We start from the raw sequence: 16747 nt of genomic DNA, 5'->3' as shown, positions 1-16747 counted from the left end.
ACAGGCAGAGTCTGCAATTATCAGATGGAATTTGAAATGGAGGGATTCACACAGAGAGCTTTGTGTGTTAATAAATCAGGATTGCTGTACATTGAGCAGCATGTGATGGTGATTCTCTCTGCACAAGTGAACTGAACATTGGATCTGACGGTGAACAGAGCTCTGGATAATTTCCTGTTTGATTGTACAGGGCTACAATGACTCTCCCACCTTCTGTGTTCTGTCCATTTAGCAGACGTTGTGTTTGAAGTTCAGTTATTGTGGGAGCTGACTTCACCATTGTGAGCCTCATTATTTATCCTCATCTCCTTGTTGCTTTATACTACATTGCCACCATCTGAAGGCAGGAATTGGGTACTGCAGCAATAAGGCACCATATAGATATGGGAGGAGGCCAGTTAGCCCCGCCATCCTGCCATGCTGTGCCATTAGGCCCATGGCTGATCTGTATTTCAATGCTACATTATATTGGACCGCAATGTTGGACATTCATTTGGCCTGGAGTTTCCTCCTGGGGCCGAAACCTGGGGAGATTGCATCTGAAATTGTACTCATTGTTCCCATGTCAGCAAACGCCCAAAAATCATGCCAATTTCATTACAGTGCAGCCAAACTGGGCGGCATGGTGGAACAGTGGTTAACACAGCTGCCTCACAGCTCCAGGGACCTGGATTTGATTCTTGGCTTCGGTCACTGTCTGTGCAGAGACTGCACATTCTCCCTGTGTCTGCATGGGTTTCCTCCAGATGCTCCGGTTTCCTCCCACAGTCTGAAAGATTTGCTGGTTAGGTGCATTGACCCAAAAAGGTGCCGGAGTGTGACGACTAGGGGAATTTCACAGTAACTTCATTGCAGTGTTAATGTAAGTCTTACTTCTGACTAATAAATAATCTTTAAATAAATAAACTTTAAACTGAAAATTCACGTATATTGGCATAAATCAGTATAAACAAGTTGAACCTTGTGCCTGTTGGGCCCGCGAACTCGGTGGGCTGGTAAATGGATGCGAAATACGCTTCTGTTTGTGATCAGCCCTGGAACGCGGTTTCACACTGGCTCACCAATGAACAGTCAGTCACCAGCAGAGACGCTGCTAAGACAGGGGGCCGGTGGGGATGGAAAGAGAGTGGACATTAAGATAGGGAGGGTGGAGACCGGTGCTTCTAATGGGCTCCCTCAAGGTGGGCAGTGGCTGTGGAGATTCCCATGTCAGAATGCAGGAAGCTGTGTGTGTGGGCAGCACATTCAGACACAAAGCTCAGTCCCCTGGACACCTCAAATTTTATTCCTCCATTTGCTGGGATAATCCTCCCCAGCCAGTGTTGGTCTGGGCCCCTCACTAATGTCCAATCCTTGGGATGACACTCACAAGCCAGCTTTGGTTGGGGTGGAGCTGCTAATCAGTTGGAGCGATGTTCACTAATTCATGTGGGTCAGACCTACCCTCACTGACAGACATTAATCAGATTTGTCCTCATTAACAAGCTGTTTCTACAATGACTGTGTCTTTTTTTCCAGAGGTAGTTACAGGGATGAAATTCACCAACGACTGTAAACATCTCATCTCTGTGTCTGGAGACAGGTATCGATTCTCTCTATCTGTATTACAACTCACATCCTGAAGTCTCCTCTGTCCCTGTAACAGTTTAGCACTTCATTTGTTCTTGTTAAGTCAGTCAGGTTGTTAATCTTTATTTTGTGTGTTATATTCTCTCTCTGTTTCCCTTTTTGATTGAAGCACATGCTCTCTCCTTCCCTCTCCCCACCCCCTTCTCTCTCTCTCTCTCAATCCCTCCCTCCTTCCCTCCCTCCCTCCTCACCACCCCCTCCCACATTCCATCCCTCCCTCTCCCCTTCCCCTCCACTTCCCTGTCTCCCTTCCCCTCTCCGTCCTCCTCCGCATCCCTTCTCCCTTGTCCCCTTCCACACCTCTCCCTCTCCCTCTCCCCCTCCTCCCCTACCCACTTCCCTCCCTCCCTCCCCCTCCGCTCCTATCCCCTTCCCTCCCTCCCTCCCCCTCCACTCTCTTCCCCGTCTCCCCCATCCCCCCTCTCGAGTTCACAGTGTGAAAGATTGAAAGGAGAATTGGCCAAGCTCCTGTCACTGCCCCACAATCTTATCAATAGCTGCTCTGATAATCAGCCACGAATCAGGATTGTATTGGGGGAGGGAGAGTGTGAAAGGTTTGTGCTATTTTATCCAGTGCGCTGCTTTCGATGTGAAGGATCTGTCTGCTTTGCCCACAGCTGTATATTCATCTGGCGGCTCAGCTCTGAGCTGACAATTAACATGAGGCAAAGGCTGGCCGAGATCCGGCAGAAGGAGAAAAAGCAAATGAAGACACCTCCGCGGAAACACTCCACTCCAAACAGGTACAAGAGCAACAAGAGTGCCATATGGCAGAGGGAGGGAAAACTGTGCCCTCCAGTGCCCTCACCTGCCCCTCTCCCATCCAATTAAATGCATGACCACCAAACGCACCACAGAAGGTATTAAATTCCACCCATCATTTGCTGTAAATCCTGACCTATAACTCAATGACGGGCAAAGTGATGTGAATGGTCTCTGGTTATTGATGGGTCCTTTTGTCCCAGAGACTGATCAATCACCTCAAATCAAAATAGCCAATGGAATCACACCCTACTGAGGTCAAAGGGCTGATCGATTTGACTTAGCCTGTGAATGACCAGAGCTTTTACATTGGTATAAATAAGACCTTTCTCGCTGATATCTATGAGAATCATCACTGTTGGATGACTATTAGAAACAGTTCCTGCAAGAACCAGGTGCACTTTCACTGGGAGAAACTGTAAATTGCACCTTTAACATGGAACAAAAATGTTCCTTGGTGCTTAATTTGAAAGAATTGACACCAAGCCAAGTGGGGAGGTGTTTTGAGGATGATTTAAAGCTTGCTTAAAGAGAAGACGATGACTTTGATATGACCAATGTTTAAGCAGAGGAAATTGTGGGCTGGATATTGGATAGCTATCTGATAACAGAGGTAAAGTGTTTTGGAGGATTGCCGTTGAACCCTCATAGCAGTGGGGATACTGCATGAACTGAACACTGGATTACACAAAGAATTGTTAACATTGAATACTGTGTCATTATGTTTTGAAAAATAACGCTAATTACGCCTTTGGATCCATCACTATCTTTGTCTTTAACACTTCTCTCTCTCTCCTCCCACCCCCATCCTGTCCATATCTTACCCTTTCATCTCTTTTTCTCTAAAGTTTATTTATTAGTGTCACAAGTACGTTTACATTAACTCTGCAATGAAGTTACTGTGAGAATCCCCTAGTCGCCACAGTCCAGCGCTTGTTCGGGTACACTGAGGGAGAATTTAGTATGGCACCTCTATATATTATCTCTCTCATTCTCCGTTGTGACAAGCAAGCAGTTTATTCTAGAATGGAATATTCATCCATCTTTGTTCACTCCCCTTCCCGCAGACGGGAAACATTTGATGTAGCCGCTCAGACGGCCATGTCCTCCGACAGCGAGAAAGAAGCTGAGGATGATGGGAATGAAGAGGAGGAAGGTCACTGTGAGGGACCCACGCACATCGCACCAAAACAAGGCCTGACGGACGTGGGCACTGGTAGGTGCACTCTGCCCTGCTCTCACTGCAGATGGGAAGGGGTAGTTGTGTGAATGTGGAGACGGATCCCTTCGCCCTTCCGCCAGCTCTTTGAGCTTGTTGAGGTGTACATAAACTGAGGCAAAGTGTATATAAACTGTGAATAGGATCTGTCTTTCTCTAGATCTTTCAGTTAATCCAAGGATACAGTACTGTGGACATTGGGTGCCATCCAGTTCCTCCCCTTCCTAACCAGTCTTCATGGACAGCAGGTTACAAACTATACCACTCTTAGAAATGTGCTGCAACATTGGCCCTATGCCTAGAGCAATTCGGTAACAGAAATTTCAATCCCTTCCAGCAGAATATTGAGACTGTGCAAATCCATCACACATAGCTGGGGGTGGGGAGGGCGGGGAGTGAATGCTAGATATTCATAGAATCCCTACAGTGCAGAAGGAGGCCATTCAACCCATCGTGTCTGCACTGACCACAATCCCACCCAGACCCTATCCCCATAACCCCACATATTTACCATGCTAGTCCCCCTGACACTAACAGACAATTTAGCGTGGTCAATCAACCTAACCCGCACATCTTTGGACTGTAGGAGGAAACCGGAGCACCCAGAGGAAACCCACACAGACACAGGGAGAATGTGCAAACTCCACACAGTGACCCGAGGCCGGAATCGAACCCAGGTCCGTGGCGCCGTGAGGCAGCAGTGCTAACCACTGTGCCACTATGCCGTCCTTACAGATCTGCAGTGATAGGCACTGTATCTCTGGTATCCTGAGCAAAAGGAGTCCAGCGCTGCACCACTAAACTCACTGAGTAATGCGAGTCCAACGCTGCACCATTACTGATTGTGAGCAATGGGAGTCCGACGGGGTCATATTACTTGCACAAGGCAATGGAAATGAGTGTTATTAAGAAATAGGGGTCCAACGATGTATGTTATTACTGCTACTGACTGATGGAGGGGTGCGACACTGTCAGACACTGGGAATCCGTTATTAAACATTAAAACTATAATGCTGTGTGAAATCCCACTATATAAAGTTAGAAGTTTCTGTATAAAATGATGATTGGCATAGTCTTGGGTCAACTTGTGGAGGTTACTGCAGCACACTGTTGGAGGACAGGAGAGTGCTGGGTGACTGTCCCGGGAGCTATGGAGTTACATTTTCCTGGGCAGCAGCCTGGATAATGCCACGGAGGAAAGTAACATTTTGATGTCCCTCCTCTCTGTTTGTTCCAGATATCCCCACAGGAATACAATATTCTGGGAGTGTGAAAAGCCTGTACCGCTGGGAGAACAGTAAGGTAAGCTTTCATCTGCACTGAAAGTGTAACAAAATTTCAGCTCAGAAACTGTATGTAGTATGTCTGTTTATTTAATTATTCAATGCCCACTTTTCAGCTGGAGGTAATTGAGGGTTTACTTGAGAATACCAAATGTGTCAAAATTTTAAGACTTGATTGAGGGTTAAGTATAATACAATCTACTTTGCATCATCAATATATCTTTCACATATATACATAAACTGACTCATACCTTATATCCATGATATGAACAATATATAATCCACATTCATATAAAGTGAACATGATATAAATGGTTTAATCATTATATAAAATATATACATATATATATAAATTGATATATATATATATATGTGTGTGTGTAAATGCAGTTTAATATTGGGTGGCATGGTGGCACGGTAGTTAGAACTGCTACCTCACTGTGCCAGGGACCCGGGTTCGATTTTGGCCTTGGGTGACTATTTGCGTGGAGTTTGCGCATTCTCCCCATGTCTACGTGAGTTTGCTCCGATCTACTCCCACAGTCCTCCAAAGGTGTGCAGGTTAGGTGGATTGGCCATGCTAAAATTGCTCCTTCATGCCAGGGTGACTAGCAGGGTAAATACATGGTGTTATGGGAATAGAGGCCTGGCGGTGCAGGTTTGTCAGTCCTCAGGTGGCGTTATGCCATCTTTTGCCTAGTACATAGTAGAATAGAATCTCTACAGTGCAGAAGGAGGCCATTTGGCCCATCAAATCTGCACTGACTCTCCCTCACCATATCATACCAAGGCCCACCCCATCCTATCTCTAATCCCAAGTATTTACCCCACTAATCCCCCTAACCTGCACATTTTTGGACACTAACTCACCTTGCCCAATCCACCTAACCTGCACATCTTTGGAGTGTGGGAGGAAACTGGAGCACCCGGAGGAAACCCGTGCACACATGGGGAGGATGTGCAGATTCCACACAGACAGTCACCCAAGGCTGGAATCGAACCCGGGTCCCTGGAGCTGTGAGGCAGCAGTGCAACCGTGCCACCCTATAAAACACCATGGGAGATTGAACTGGGTTAAAGGCACTATATAAATGTATGTTTTGTTGGTCTTGCGATGTAGGACATCAGTTTGCCTTGCAGAGTGATGACTTTGACTTGCAAGAACTTAAGCCTGTTGTAATGTTAACTTGCTTCCCACTTCTGCAGACAGATGACGTGCCAACAAGGCTGGACTCGCTGCACGACCATGCCCCGAGACCCCGGGGACGGTGGTCCCGCCGTGCCAACAACCTTGACCTGAGTGTGAAGTCGATGTTGGACCTTCGACACCTGGACTCTTTCTCCTTCTCGCCCTCGATGGAGTCTGTGTCCCAGACAGGAACGTCGCTATCCAGGAGTAGTGTGTGTGAAGAAGTCAATGATCAGGAGCGCAGGGTCCGGGTCAGCATTGAGACTCTGCTAAGCGATGTGAGTCTTGTCCTCAGAAGGTGCCCATTCATTTGGCCCATTTGACGGCACAGTGATTAGCACCGCTGCCTCACAGCGCTAGGGACCCAAGTTCGATACCCGGCTTGGTCACTGTCTGTGTGGAGTCTGCACATTCTCCCTGTGTCTGCATGGGTTTCCTCCGGTTGCTCCAGTTTCCTCCCACAGTCTGAAAGATGTGCTGGTTAGGTGGATTGGCCATGATAAGTTCTTCCTCAGTGTACCCGAACAGGCACTGGAGTGTGGCAACTGGGAGATTTTCACAGTTACTTTGTTGCAGTGTTAATGTAAGTCGACTTGTGACACGAAATAAACTTAAACTTTAATGTCTGTGCCAGCTCTTTGAAAGAGCTATCCAATTAGGCCACTCTTCCTTCATTGTTTCCTAACCCCCCCCTCCTCCCCAACCCTCCACAATGGGTGGCACGGTAGCACAGTGGTTAGCACTGTTCCTTCACATCGCTAGGGACCCGGGTTCGATTCCCGGCTTGGTCACGGTCTGTGCGAGGTCTGCACATTCTCCCCGTTTCCTCCGGGTGCTCCGGTTTCCTCCCACATTCTGAAAGACATGCTGGTTAGGTGCATTGACCCCAACAGGCGCTGGAGTGTGGCGACTAGTGGAATTTCACAGTAACTTCATTGCAGTGTTAATGTAAGCCTTCCTTGTGACCAATAAACAAATAAACCCCTCAGCCCAGTGTTCCGTTCAAATATTTATCCAGTTCTCTTCTGGAATTCCTGTTGAATCTGCTTCTACCATGCTTTCCGGCAGTGAATTTCAGATTGCAACAATTCCCTACATTAAAAAAAATCCTCTTTCACAAGTCACCATAATCTGTGTCCTCTACTTACTGACCTTTTTGCTAGTGAAAGATGGCTCATTTTATTTATATTATCGAAACCCCTCATAATCTTGAACACCTCTATTAAATATCTCCTTAATCTTCCCTATGTTAAAGAGAATAACCTCAGGTTTTACAATGTCTCCACATAACTGAAATTCTGTGGCCCCCGATCCATCCAATGAATCCCTTCTGCACCCTCTCCAAGGCTTTGACATTCATCCAAAAGTCTGAAGCCCAGAATTGGCCCACGGAACTCAACCCAGGGCCTAATCGATGATTTATCAAAGTTTAGCATAAATTCCTTGCTTTTCTACATTGCTCCTCTGCTGGGGGTGGCACAGTGGTTAGCAGTGCTGCCTCACAGCACCAGCGACCTGGATTCAATTCCCGGCTTGAGTCACTGCCTGTCGAAGTCTGCATATTCTTTCCGTGTCTGCGTGGGTTCCCTCCGGATGCTCCAGTTCCCTCCCACAGTTCAAAGATGTGCAGGTCAGATGCATTGATCATGCTAAATTATCCGTTAGCATCCCGGGATGCTTGGGATAGAGGGATTAGTGGGATAAATACTTGGGGTTACAGAGATGGGGCCTGGTGGGATTATTGTCAGTGCAGACTCGATGGGCCGGATTGCCTCCTTCTGCACTGTAGAAACTCTATTCTATAAAGCCAAGGGTTCAGTTTTTTATTCAACAGCCTTCATAACTTGCCTGCCAGCTGAAAAGATTTTCAGTCAGTCTTCTCTCTCTGTTGCTGCACCCCACTATGAAATGGCACCATTTCTGCAACTGCGTGCAGTCCTACATTCCTCTCACTGAGACTTTCCTCTCGGTCTCTGGGTTTGAATACACCTTCCATTAGTTGCCTGGATCCATGGTTGAAAATTCCCTCATGGCAGCCTTCCACCTCTGCCACCTCATTAAGACCCTCCTGGCTCACCCCAACTCCTTCCATCATCATCTTCTGGCTTGGGGTCAATCTGATTTTTGTGGATGACTTTATGATACTTTTTCTGTGTGTTAAGTATGTCCTATATTGGCAAGCGAAGCTACAAACCAGGACTAATTGTGCGCCAAACAACATAAGCAGCAATTGATAGACAGAATTCAGCAATCTCACAACCAACGGATCAGATCTAAGCTCTGCGGTCCTGTCACATTCAGTCGTGAATGGTGGACAATTAAACAGCTCGCTGGAAAAGGAAGCTCCACAAATATTCTCACTCTCAATGATGGAGGAGCCCAGCACATCAGTGCAAAAGATAAGGTTGAAGCATTCACAACAACCTTCAGCCAGAAGTGCCGAGTGGATGATCCATCTTGGCCTCCTTCAGAGGTCCCCAACATCATAGATGTCACTCTTCAGCCAATTTAATTAACTCCACATGATATTGAGAAATGGCCAAACGCACTGGATACTGCAAAGGCAGTTGGCCCTGACCATATTCTGGCAATCGTACTGAAGCCTTGTGCTCCAGAACAAGCTGCTCTCTTCAGCAAGCTGTTCCAGTACAGTTACAACATTGGCATCTACCCAGCAATATAGAGAATTGCCCAGGTATGTCCTGTACACAGGAAACAGGACAAATCCAACCCAGCCAATTACCGTTAATCTACTCTCGATCTTCAGTGAAATGATGGAAGAGGTCGTCAGTAGTGATAGCAGGACCTGCTCACTGGTGAGTGACTTGGCCATGACCATCTACAAGGCCAGTAAATATCTGGGAACGCCATCGCCTGGAGGTTTTCCTCACCATGCTGACTTGGAAATATATCGCCATTTCTTCACAATCACTGGGTCAAAATCCTGGAATTCCCTTCCTGACGGCACTGTGGGTGTACCTACACCTCAAGCATTGCAGCAGTTCACCATCACCTTCCCAAGGGCAACTAGAGTTGGGCAATAAATACTGGTCTAGCCAGCAACGCTCACATCTCATAAGTGATTTTTGATAAGTGATATCTGTGACCAATAAGGGTCATTTTGACTATGGACGATAGTGTAAAAGGATTCTTATCACATTGGCCATTTTTATACATCTCTGCCGATGTAAGTGGAGCTGGAAACCAGGAGAGAGTTATAGGAATATTGATTATCTTATGCTATTGTCTGAAGCTGCAGAGTTACACCCACTATATTTGGCTGTGTTCTCTCACTCTGATCAGGCAGGGTCAGACCTGTACTGAGCTGTCTTTGCTATCGGCTTATAGCTGGGCCAAGTGCTTCAATCTGTCCAATGCAACCTGGCAGATTTCAAGACACAAACTGGCGGGGCTAATTTACTGATTGGCTTCTACATTATCCCAGACAGAATCCAAATGACTGATCCTGACCATTACTTGTCGTAACAAATCACTTACTTACCTTATTAAAGCCAGCAGCATCTGCAAGCAGCAGATATTTAACATCTGAGACTCACTGTATCAAATCTGTCCTCCTGTAAATGGCAAATGTGCCAGTTCTATATTGACAAGTGTATAATGTATATAACATGTATGAATCACAAGGAAGAAAGAGCAGGCGCTGCAGCCTAAGATAGGACTGCCAATGTTGGTGCTGGGCATTTTCCTGAAGGCATTGTCATATGATGTACCTCTAAAGGCCTTCCCATGCCCCTGCCACACCTTCAGCATTGGTCACCCAATATGTCCATTGGTGAATGGAGCAATTGGTCAATTCTCATTGGTCACCCAGTATGCCCATTCTTATTGGTCACCCATTAGTCAATTCTCATTGGTTCCCCAATATGTTCATTCTCATGGTCCACCACCAAGAACCCCCATTGGAAAGCACACTGCTTCTTCCTTTATCAATTGGATGGTTTTTGACAGTCACACAGCCTGTTTTCTTCCCTTGTCTGCTGTTTTTATAACTGACAACTGAAATGTTCCTTTCATCATTCTCTTTAATGTGCCTGTGATTAGTGTCCTGAGACTGCTCGCTCCAGTGTTGTGGAAATTAGTCTTTAATTCTCGGAGGGCTTTCTTGCAAACCCTGTCAGATTTAAAGCCCCAGCCTGAGGCCCTGTTCTCGTTCTTTCCCCCGCCAGATAGAAGAACAGGAGTCAGTGGACACGCACAGCTCGTCCTTTGCCAGGCCCTGCAGCATCGCACTACCGCTGTGCGAGGAGGGTATATTCAGCCAGGAACTGGAGACACCAGAGGTCGAAGAGCGGACCATCTACCCGGTTCACATGGGGAGTACTGGTGAGACGGAGGGGTGAGTGCTGACACTTATCTGAGATCTGTGTCCATGCACAGGCCACTTGGCGAGAAAATGGGGGATTTAGGCTGAGGAATGAGCAGGTTTTGGGAGTGAAATGATTGGTGTTCATTTGTGAAGCTAGTACTGGGATTGGTGCTAATCTGATGAGAGTTTGACCTGGTTTCATTTCTCAGTCTGTCAAACAAAGAACAGAATGAGGAAATGTAATCTTCTAACGAGTGGTTGGAGTTGAGGTTAGTTCCAGTTTTATCTGGAAGATTAGGTTTTGGAATGCTATTTTGAACATAATAATAATTAATAATAGTTATTTATTAGTGTCGCAAGTAAGCTTACATTAATCCTGCAATGAAGTTACTGTGAAAATGTTATCGAGTTTTTTTAGAATCTTTTTCTTAGCATTCATAAGAACATAAGAAATTGGAGCAGGAGTAGGCCATCTAGCCCTTCGAGCCTGCCCCGCCATTCAATAAGATCATGGCTGATCTGAAGTGGATCAGTTCCACTTTCCCGCTTTCTCCCCATAACCCTTCCTTCCCCTGTCTATCAGAAATCTGTCTACCCGTGACTTAAATATGTTCAACGAGGTAGCCTTCACCACTTCAACAGGCAGAGAATTCCAGAGATTCACCACCCTTTGAGTGAAGAAGTTCTTCCTCAACTCCATTCTAAACTGCCCCCCCTTATTTTAAGACTGTGCCCTCTAGTTCTGTTTTCCTTTCTAAGCGGGAGGAATCTCTCTACCTCTACCCTATCTAGACCCTTCATTATCTTATATGTCCCAATAAGATCCCCCCTCAGCCTTCTAAACTCCAACGAGTACAGGCTCAGTCTATTCAATCTCTCCTCATAAGCTAACCCCCTCATCTCCGGTATCAGCCTAGTGAACCTTCTCTGTACTCCCTCCAAGGCCAATATATCCTTTCGCAAATAAGGGGACCAAAACTGCACACAGTATTCCAGTTGCGGTCTCACTGTACAGTTGCAGCAAGACGTCCCTGCTTTTATGTTCTATCCCCCTCGCTATAAAGGCCAACATTCCATTCACCTTCTTGATCACCTGCTGCACCTGCAGACTGGGTTTTTGCAACTCATGCACAAGGACCCCCAGGTCCCTCTGCACAGTAGCATGCTGCAGCTTTTTGCCTTTTAAATAATAATCCCTCCTACTATTATTTCTACCAAGGTGGATAACCTCACACTTGCTAACCAAGTGTGAATCCTTGCTGATTCATATCACGATGCCAGCTTTCACAGACAAACCAAGTCTCGCATCAGCAAAAACCTATGTCTTCACTCCCTCCCTCGCTGGGCTAACAGTTATCTTCTAATCTTCTAAATTACCCACTCGACAATATGGGGAATGCATGCCATTAACTCCTCAAGTTTAAAATGTCCCACCTTTGCATACAGCCTTAAACTACCTGATAGAAAAATGGGGTGTTTAGAAATATAGGCAAAAGAAAGGCCATTCAGCCCCTCAAGTCTATTCTGCCATTCAGTGGCTAAAGCTGCACTTTAATCCATCTTGGTTCCACAACCCTTACTACCAGTTATTATCAATTTTAATTTTGAAATTTTTAGCTGACCCTCAGACCTGGCAGTCTTTTGAGGGTGGGAGCTCCAGATTTTCACGAACCCTTTGTGTGAACACTTCCTGAATGTCCCTGCTCTAAATTTAAGGCTATGCCCCCTTGTTCCAGGCACTTGTCATTGAAGGAAATAGTTTCTCTCTAATCTACACCATCAAATCCTCTAAGCATCTTCCACGTCTCAATCAGATCACCGCTTAATCTTCAAAACTTACGGAATACCAACCTAGTCTTTGCAACCTGCCTTCAGGGCAGCATGGTGGCACAGTGTTTAGCACTGCTGCCTCACAGTGCCAGGGTCCCAGGTTCATTTCTGGCCTTGGGTGACTGTCTGCGTGGAGTTTGCACATTCTCCCCGTGTCTGCGTGGGTTTCCTCCCACAGTCCAGAGATGTGCAGGTTAGGCTGATTGGCCATGCTAAATTGCCCCTTAGTGTCAGAGGGATGCACTAGGGTAAATACATGGGGTTACGGGGCGAGGACCTGGGTGGAATATTTATCGGTGTAGGCTTTTGATGGGCTGAATGGCCTCCTTCTACTCTAAGGATTCTATGAAATCACCCTCAAAATGACTGCTACTGCATGCTGGAAAGTTGGCTTTAGTTGTATCAGAAGGGTTGGTGACTGAAGGACAGAAGCAAAATAATCACTGAGCCCAGGAACACAGACACACACATGCACACACACTGTAGTGGGACAGCACAGTGGTTAGCACTGCTGCCAGGGATCCAGGTTCAATTCCAGCATTAGGTAACTGTTTGAGTGGAGTTTGCATGTTCTCCCTGTGACTGCGTTTGTTTCCTCTCGCGTGCCCCAGTTTCCTCCCTCAGTCCAAACATGTGCAGGCTAGGTGGATTGGCCATGCTATATTCTTCTTTAGTGTCCAAGATGTGTAGGTCAGTTGGATTAGGGGTTACGGGGATAGGGTGGACGGGGAGGGTGGTGTGTGGGCCTGGGTAAGATGCTGATTCGATTCAGACTTGATGGACAAATGGCCTTCCTCTATTAAGTTATTGAGTTAAATCCAGCAAATAATTACCACAACCGGGTTAAGGTGCCCACGTCTAGGAAATAGGCAGAAGGTAGAAAATGGCTGCTTTTCTCGGGAAATCATAGCCGCAACCCACGATAGTTCCAATGTTAACTGTGTCTGCAAATCTTCTTTTGATTCCCTTAAATTAAAGTTCCAGAGTTATACTATTTCATTGCCTTTGATTCTGTCCCCCAGTGGAGTTGTCTTTTGGAAGATATGTGCCATTTCTTCACCTCTCCACTTTGAAGCTACCTTTCCCATATCCTCGTAGTTTCTCCAGATACAAATGTAAAATACTTGTTTGCCACTGATAGGCTAATTCACATCTCATCATTTTCCAGCTGTTTGCCTCAAATCAACTCCCTGCTTTTACTTAGTTTGCTTTTTATTTTAATTTTCCCCAGTTCCGCACACACATGCACAAACACACGTGCACACACACATGTACGCACACACAGGCGTACGCACACAAGCATGCACACCGACACACATGCATATACACTTTCTATGCAAGCCCTCTCTCACTCCCTTGGATTCAAAGGGAATCCTGTAAATTGCTAAAGGAAACTCAGCATCTGGTTTTCTGAAAGTGTGAGTGGGCCCTGTAGAAGCAGCCTGGGCACAAGATATCTTCTTAATAGTATTGTTGGCCCGTTTACGAAAGCATCACTCCAAGGAGGGACTGGGCAGGTCTCCTGGGTGATTGGGGGCACACCCGCTCCCCCCCCCCATGTTATAGCAAGCCTGGCAACATTTCCTTTGCTGAGCATCCTTCCCCCCCCCTCAGCTGTTCCTTCTACTGAAATGTATAAACCCTTCCAAGCTGCAGGAACTTCACATTCCCCGTCCCTCCCCCCACCACTCCCAGACAGCACAAGTTGAGTGTCCCCGGCGGTGCCTTCTGGATAGCGGTACAGCCAGACGTGTGTACAGCTGAGCGAGAACACTGCTGAGGGAATATTTTTACCACACGCGCTCCAGCTGTTCAGGAAGAAAGTGTTGTAACAACATCCTCTCACTGGCCAAGTAGGGATTTATAAAAAAAGAGGACTTGCCCTTTTCATGATCAGGAGGTGACTCAAAGTGCTTTACAACCAGTGAAATCCTTTCTGAAGTGTATTCATGATCTTGATGCAGGAAAGGCAGCAGTCATTCTGTGCACAGCAAGCTCCCACAAAAAGCTGTGTGATAATTACAAGATAAAGCTCACGCTGGGGCTGGAAAATCACAGGGGAGGGGCCATAGCGTGTTTAGCACCGAGGAGAGACTCTTTTGGGGTTCCCTCCCCCCCTCACATCCTGAAGTAATCTGGCCCATGCACAGAGAGGGAGGGAACCAGATTAACATATGTAAATCCTCACTTAAATCTGCTCTGCTGGCTTTAAACTGGATTCTCCCAGCTCGACAAGAATTACTGCCGGTTTCCAAAGATAGAAGCCAAGCCAAGGGGCTCAGAGGCCATTGAACCCCCGTCGGATGGTTGGGGAGATGATTGGGTAGTGCCTTGGCATCCTGGCAGTGTCAAGGCTGACATTGGCAAGTGGTAGGAGGGCCTGAAGGAGGTCCCTGAGGGGGCCTTGGGTGATACCATAACAGAGTATTGCTCAGTTGGCGGTGGGGTGGAGGAGAGGGCTGATGTCCCTGTGCCGATGTGGATTGATAGTAGGGGGGGGGGGGTCAACCTCATGCCTTCTGATTTGATTTATTATTGTCACATGTATTAGCATACAGTCCAAAGTATTGTTTCTTGCACACTATACAGACAAAGTATACTGTACATAGAGAAGGAAAGGAGACGGTGCAGGATGTAGTGTTGCTAGGGCGTAGAGAAAGATCAGTTTAATATGAGGTCCATTCAAAAATCTGACAGCAGCAGGGAAGAAGCTGTTCTTGAGTCAATTGGTTCGTGATCTCAGACTTTTGTAACTTTATCCCGATGGAAGAAGGTGGAAGAGAGAATGTCTGGGGTGCATTGGGTCTTTGATTACGCTGGTTACTTTCCCAAGGCAGCAGGTAGTGTAGACAGAGTCAATGGATGGGAAGCTGGTCTGCATGATGGCTGGGCTATGTTCACAACCCTTCGTAGTTTCTTGACTGTGTGATATGGGGGATTGACCCGGACATTTAGTAATGGGGAGAAATTGTCCCTCAGGTCATGGGTTAGGGGTGTTGCCCATGAGTATGTGGCGGTGGTGTGGGGGGGGCGGAGGCGGCGGGGGTAGTGGTGTCTATAGGGGGGAGGGGGTGGATATAGGAGGCGGACCTTCAACTTAACTTTGAGATCAGCGCGCCTCCTAAAAAGGTTGGAAAGGCAGTGACAGTGCAGTTACTCCTTCAGCACTGAAGTTTTTTGTGTTCCTCTCCTGGAGTGGGACAGCTGACAGCAACCAGTCAATGGCAACCCTGCTAGCAACAGCACAGCCTGAGAAGGAATTGTTCGGAAATAAGTCCCCTTCCCCTGAGGCAATCTATTCAATCAGGCAATTGAGGTTAGCCTGCTTGAATATGAACTCCCTGATTCAGGGCGAAATGGATGGTCCAGTCTGGAGCGCTATGCTCTGTATTTAAACAGGCGTGTCAGTTCCTCTGGCACTCCAGATGTGGACTGCATTCTGAGAGCGCTCTGTATAAAGTTGTTGGATCTTGTAAATAAAGGGATTTTGGTTAAGGGACTTCCTCCTCCGAGGACTTATTACACTGTTCCTTAACTATTATCCTTTACGTGTTTAACTTGCACCTAATGTTAAGACTCTGCTTCCGTGTGTGCCAGTGAGTACCCGGTGAAGGAGTTGCAGAAGGGAACACAAGAGAAGGGTTACCGCAGCCATGGTCTCCTCGAGAAGCAGAGTCCCGACAGTGCCTGCTCTGTGGATTACTCCAGCAGCCACTTCTCCAGCCCTGAACATCCACACGAAGGTCAGAATGCACTTTCAATTCATTCCCGTTCCTCCCTGTTTTGTGCTTTTTAATCCTCTCTGATCAGCAGGTGCTGCTATTGAAACATAAAGTGTCCAGCACAGACACAGGCCATTTGGCCCTACTAATCCTCCCTACTGAAAATGCTCCTCGCGTCCCTCGTCATCTCACCCTAACAGCATACCCTTCTATTACTATCTCCCGCTGTGTGTCCACTTACTCTCCCTCCAAAGCATCCCTGTTAATTACTGATAGTGGAGAAACATTGAACCTCCAGTATTCACTTTCTGTTCCAGCACCAGATGTTTTAGCAGCTCCCTGTGTGCTGCCTGTGGACATTCTTAAGGCATGCACTCACACAGAAAAATACCTCTGCTGTGTTTTGACTTAAAACCAGATCCCAAAGGTAGAAGCACAAGCCTGGACATTAAGTTGCGGGCAACATTAGCTCATTCATATGAAATTTCTCTAAGAGAGGATGTTCCAGAGGAAACATGGCCTTGGGGCCTCTTGAAGGCAGCTCCAAGAAAAGGCCATGTGACTTGGGGCAACTTCTTTACGCAGAGGGTGGAGGGTATATGGAATGAGCTGTCAGAGAAAGTTGAGGCATGTACAATAGCAACATTTAAGAAGCATTTGGATAAGTACATGGATGGGAAAGGATTAGAGATATATGGGCCAAACACAGGCAAATGAGACTAGCTGGGAGGGCACTATGGTCAGTATGGACTGGTTGGGCTGAAGGACCTCTTTCCATGCTGTGTT

At 46.8% G+C, this 16747-nt stretch overlaps 1 protein-coding gene across 2 annotated transcripts in view; it reads left to right on the top strand.

Moving 5' to 3' along the window:
- mapkbp1 (mitogen-activated protein kinase binding protein 1) overlaps positions 1 to 16747 on the top strand; it is a 191496-nt gene that overhangs the window by 153954 nt on the left and 20795 nt on the right. For both annotated transcript variants that reach the window (XM_080203018.1, XM_080203017.1), the window contains exons 18-24: positions 1519 to 1582; positions 2247 to 2372; positions 3459 to 3607; positions 4848 to 4912; positions 6100 to 6360; positions 10270 to 10439; positions 15837 to 15982. In XM_080203018.1, coding sequence (XP_080059144.1) covers positions 1519 to 1582; positions 2247 to 2372; positions 3459 to 3607; positions 4848 to 4912; positions 6100 to 6360; positions 10270 to 10439; positions 15837 to 15982 — 981 coding nt within the window. The remainder of the gene's footprint in view (positions 1 to 1518; positions 1583 to 2246; positions 2373 to 3458; positions 3608 to 4847; positions 4913 to 6099; positions 6361 to 10269; positions 10440 to 15836; positions 15983 to 16747) is intronic.

This window comes from Carcharhinus amblyrhynchos, chromosome 14 (genome assembly GCF_965287045.1).
Source record: "Carcharhinus amblyrhynchos chromosome 14, sCarAmb.v2.hapA, whole genome shotgun sequence".
Taxonomy (NCBI): Eukaryota; Metazoa; Chordata; class Chondrichthyes; order Carcharhiniformes; family Carcharhinidae; genus Carcharhinus; species Carcharhinus amblyrhynchos.
This window is presented reverse-complemented; position numbering and strand designations above follow the sequence as displayed.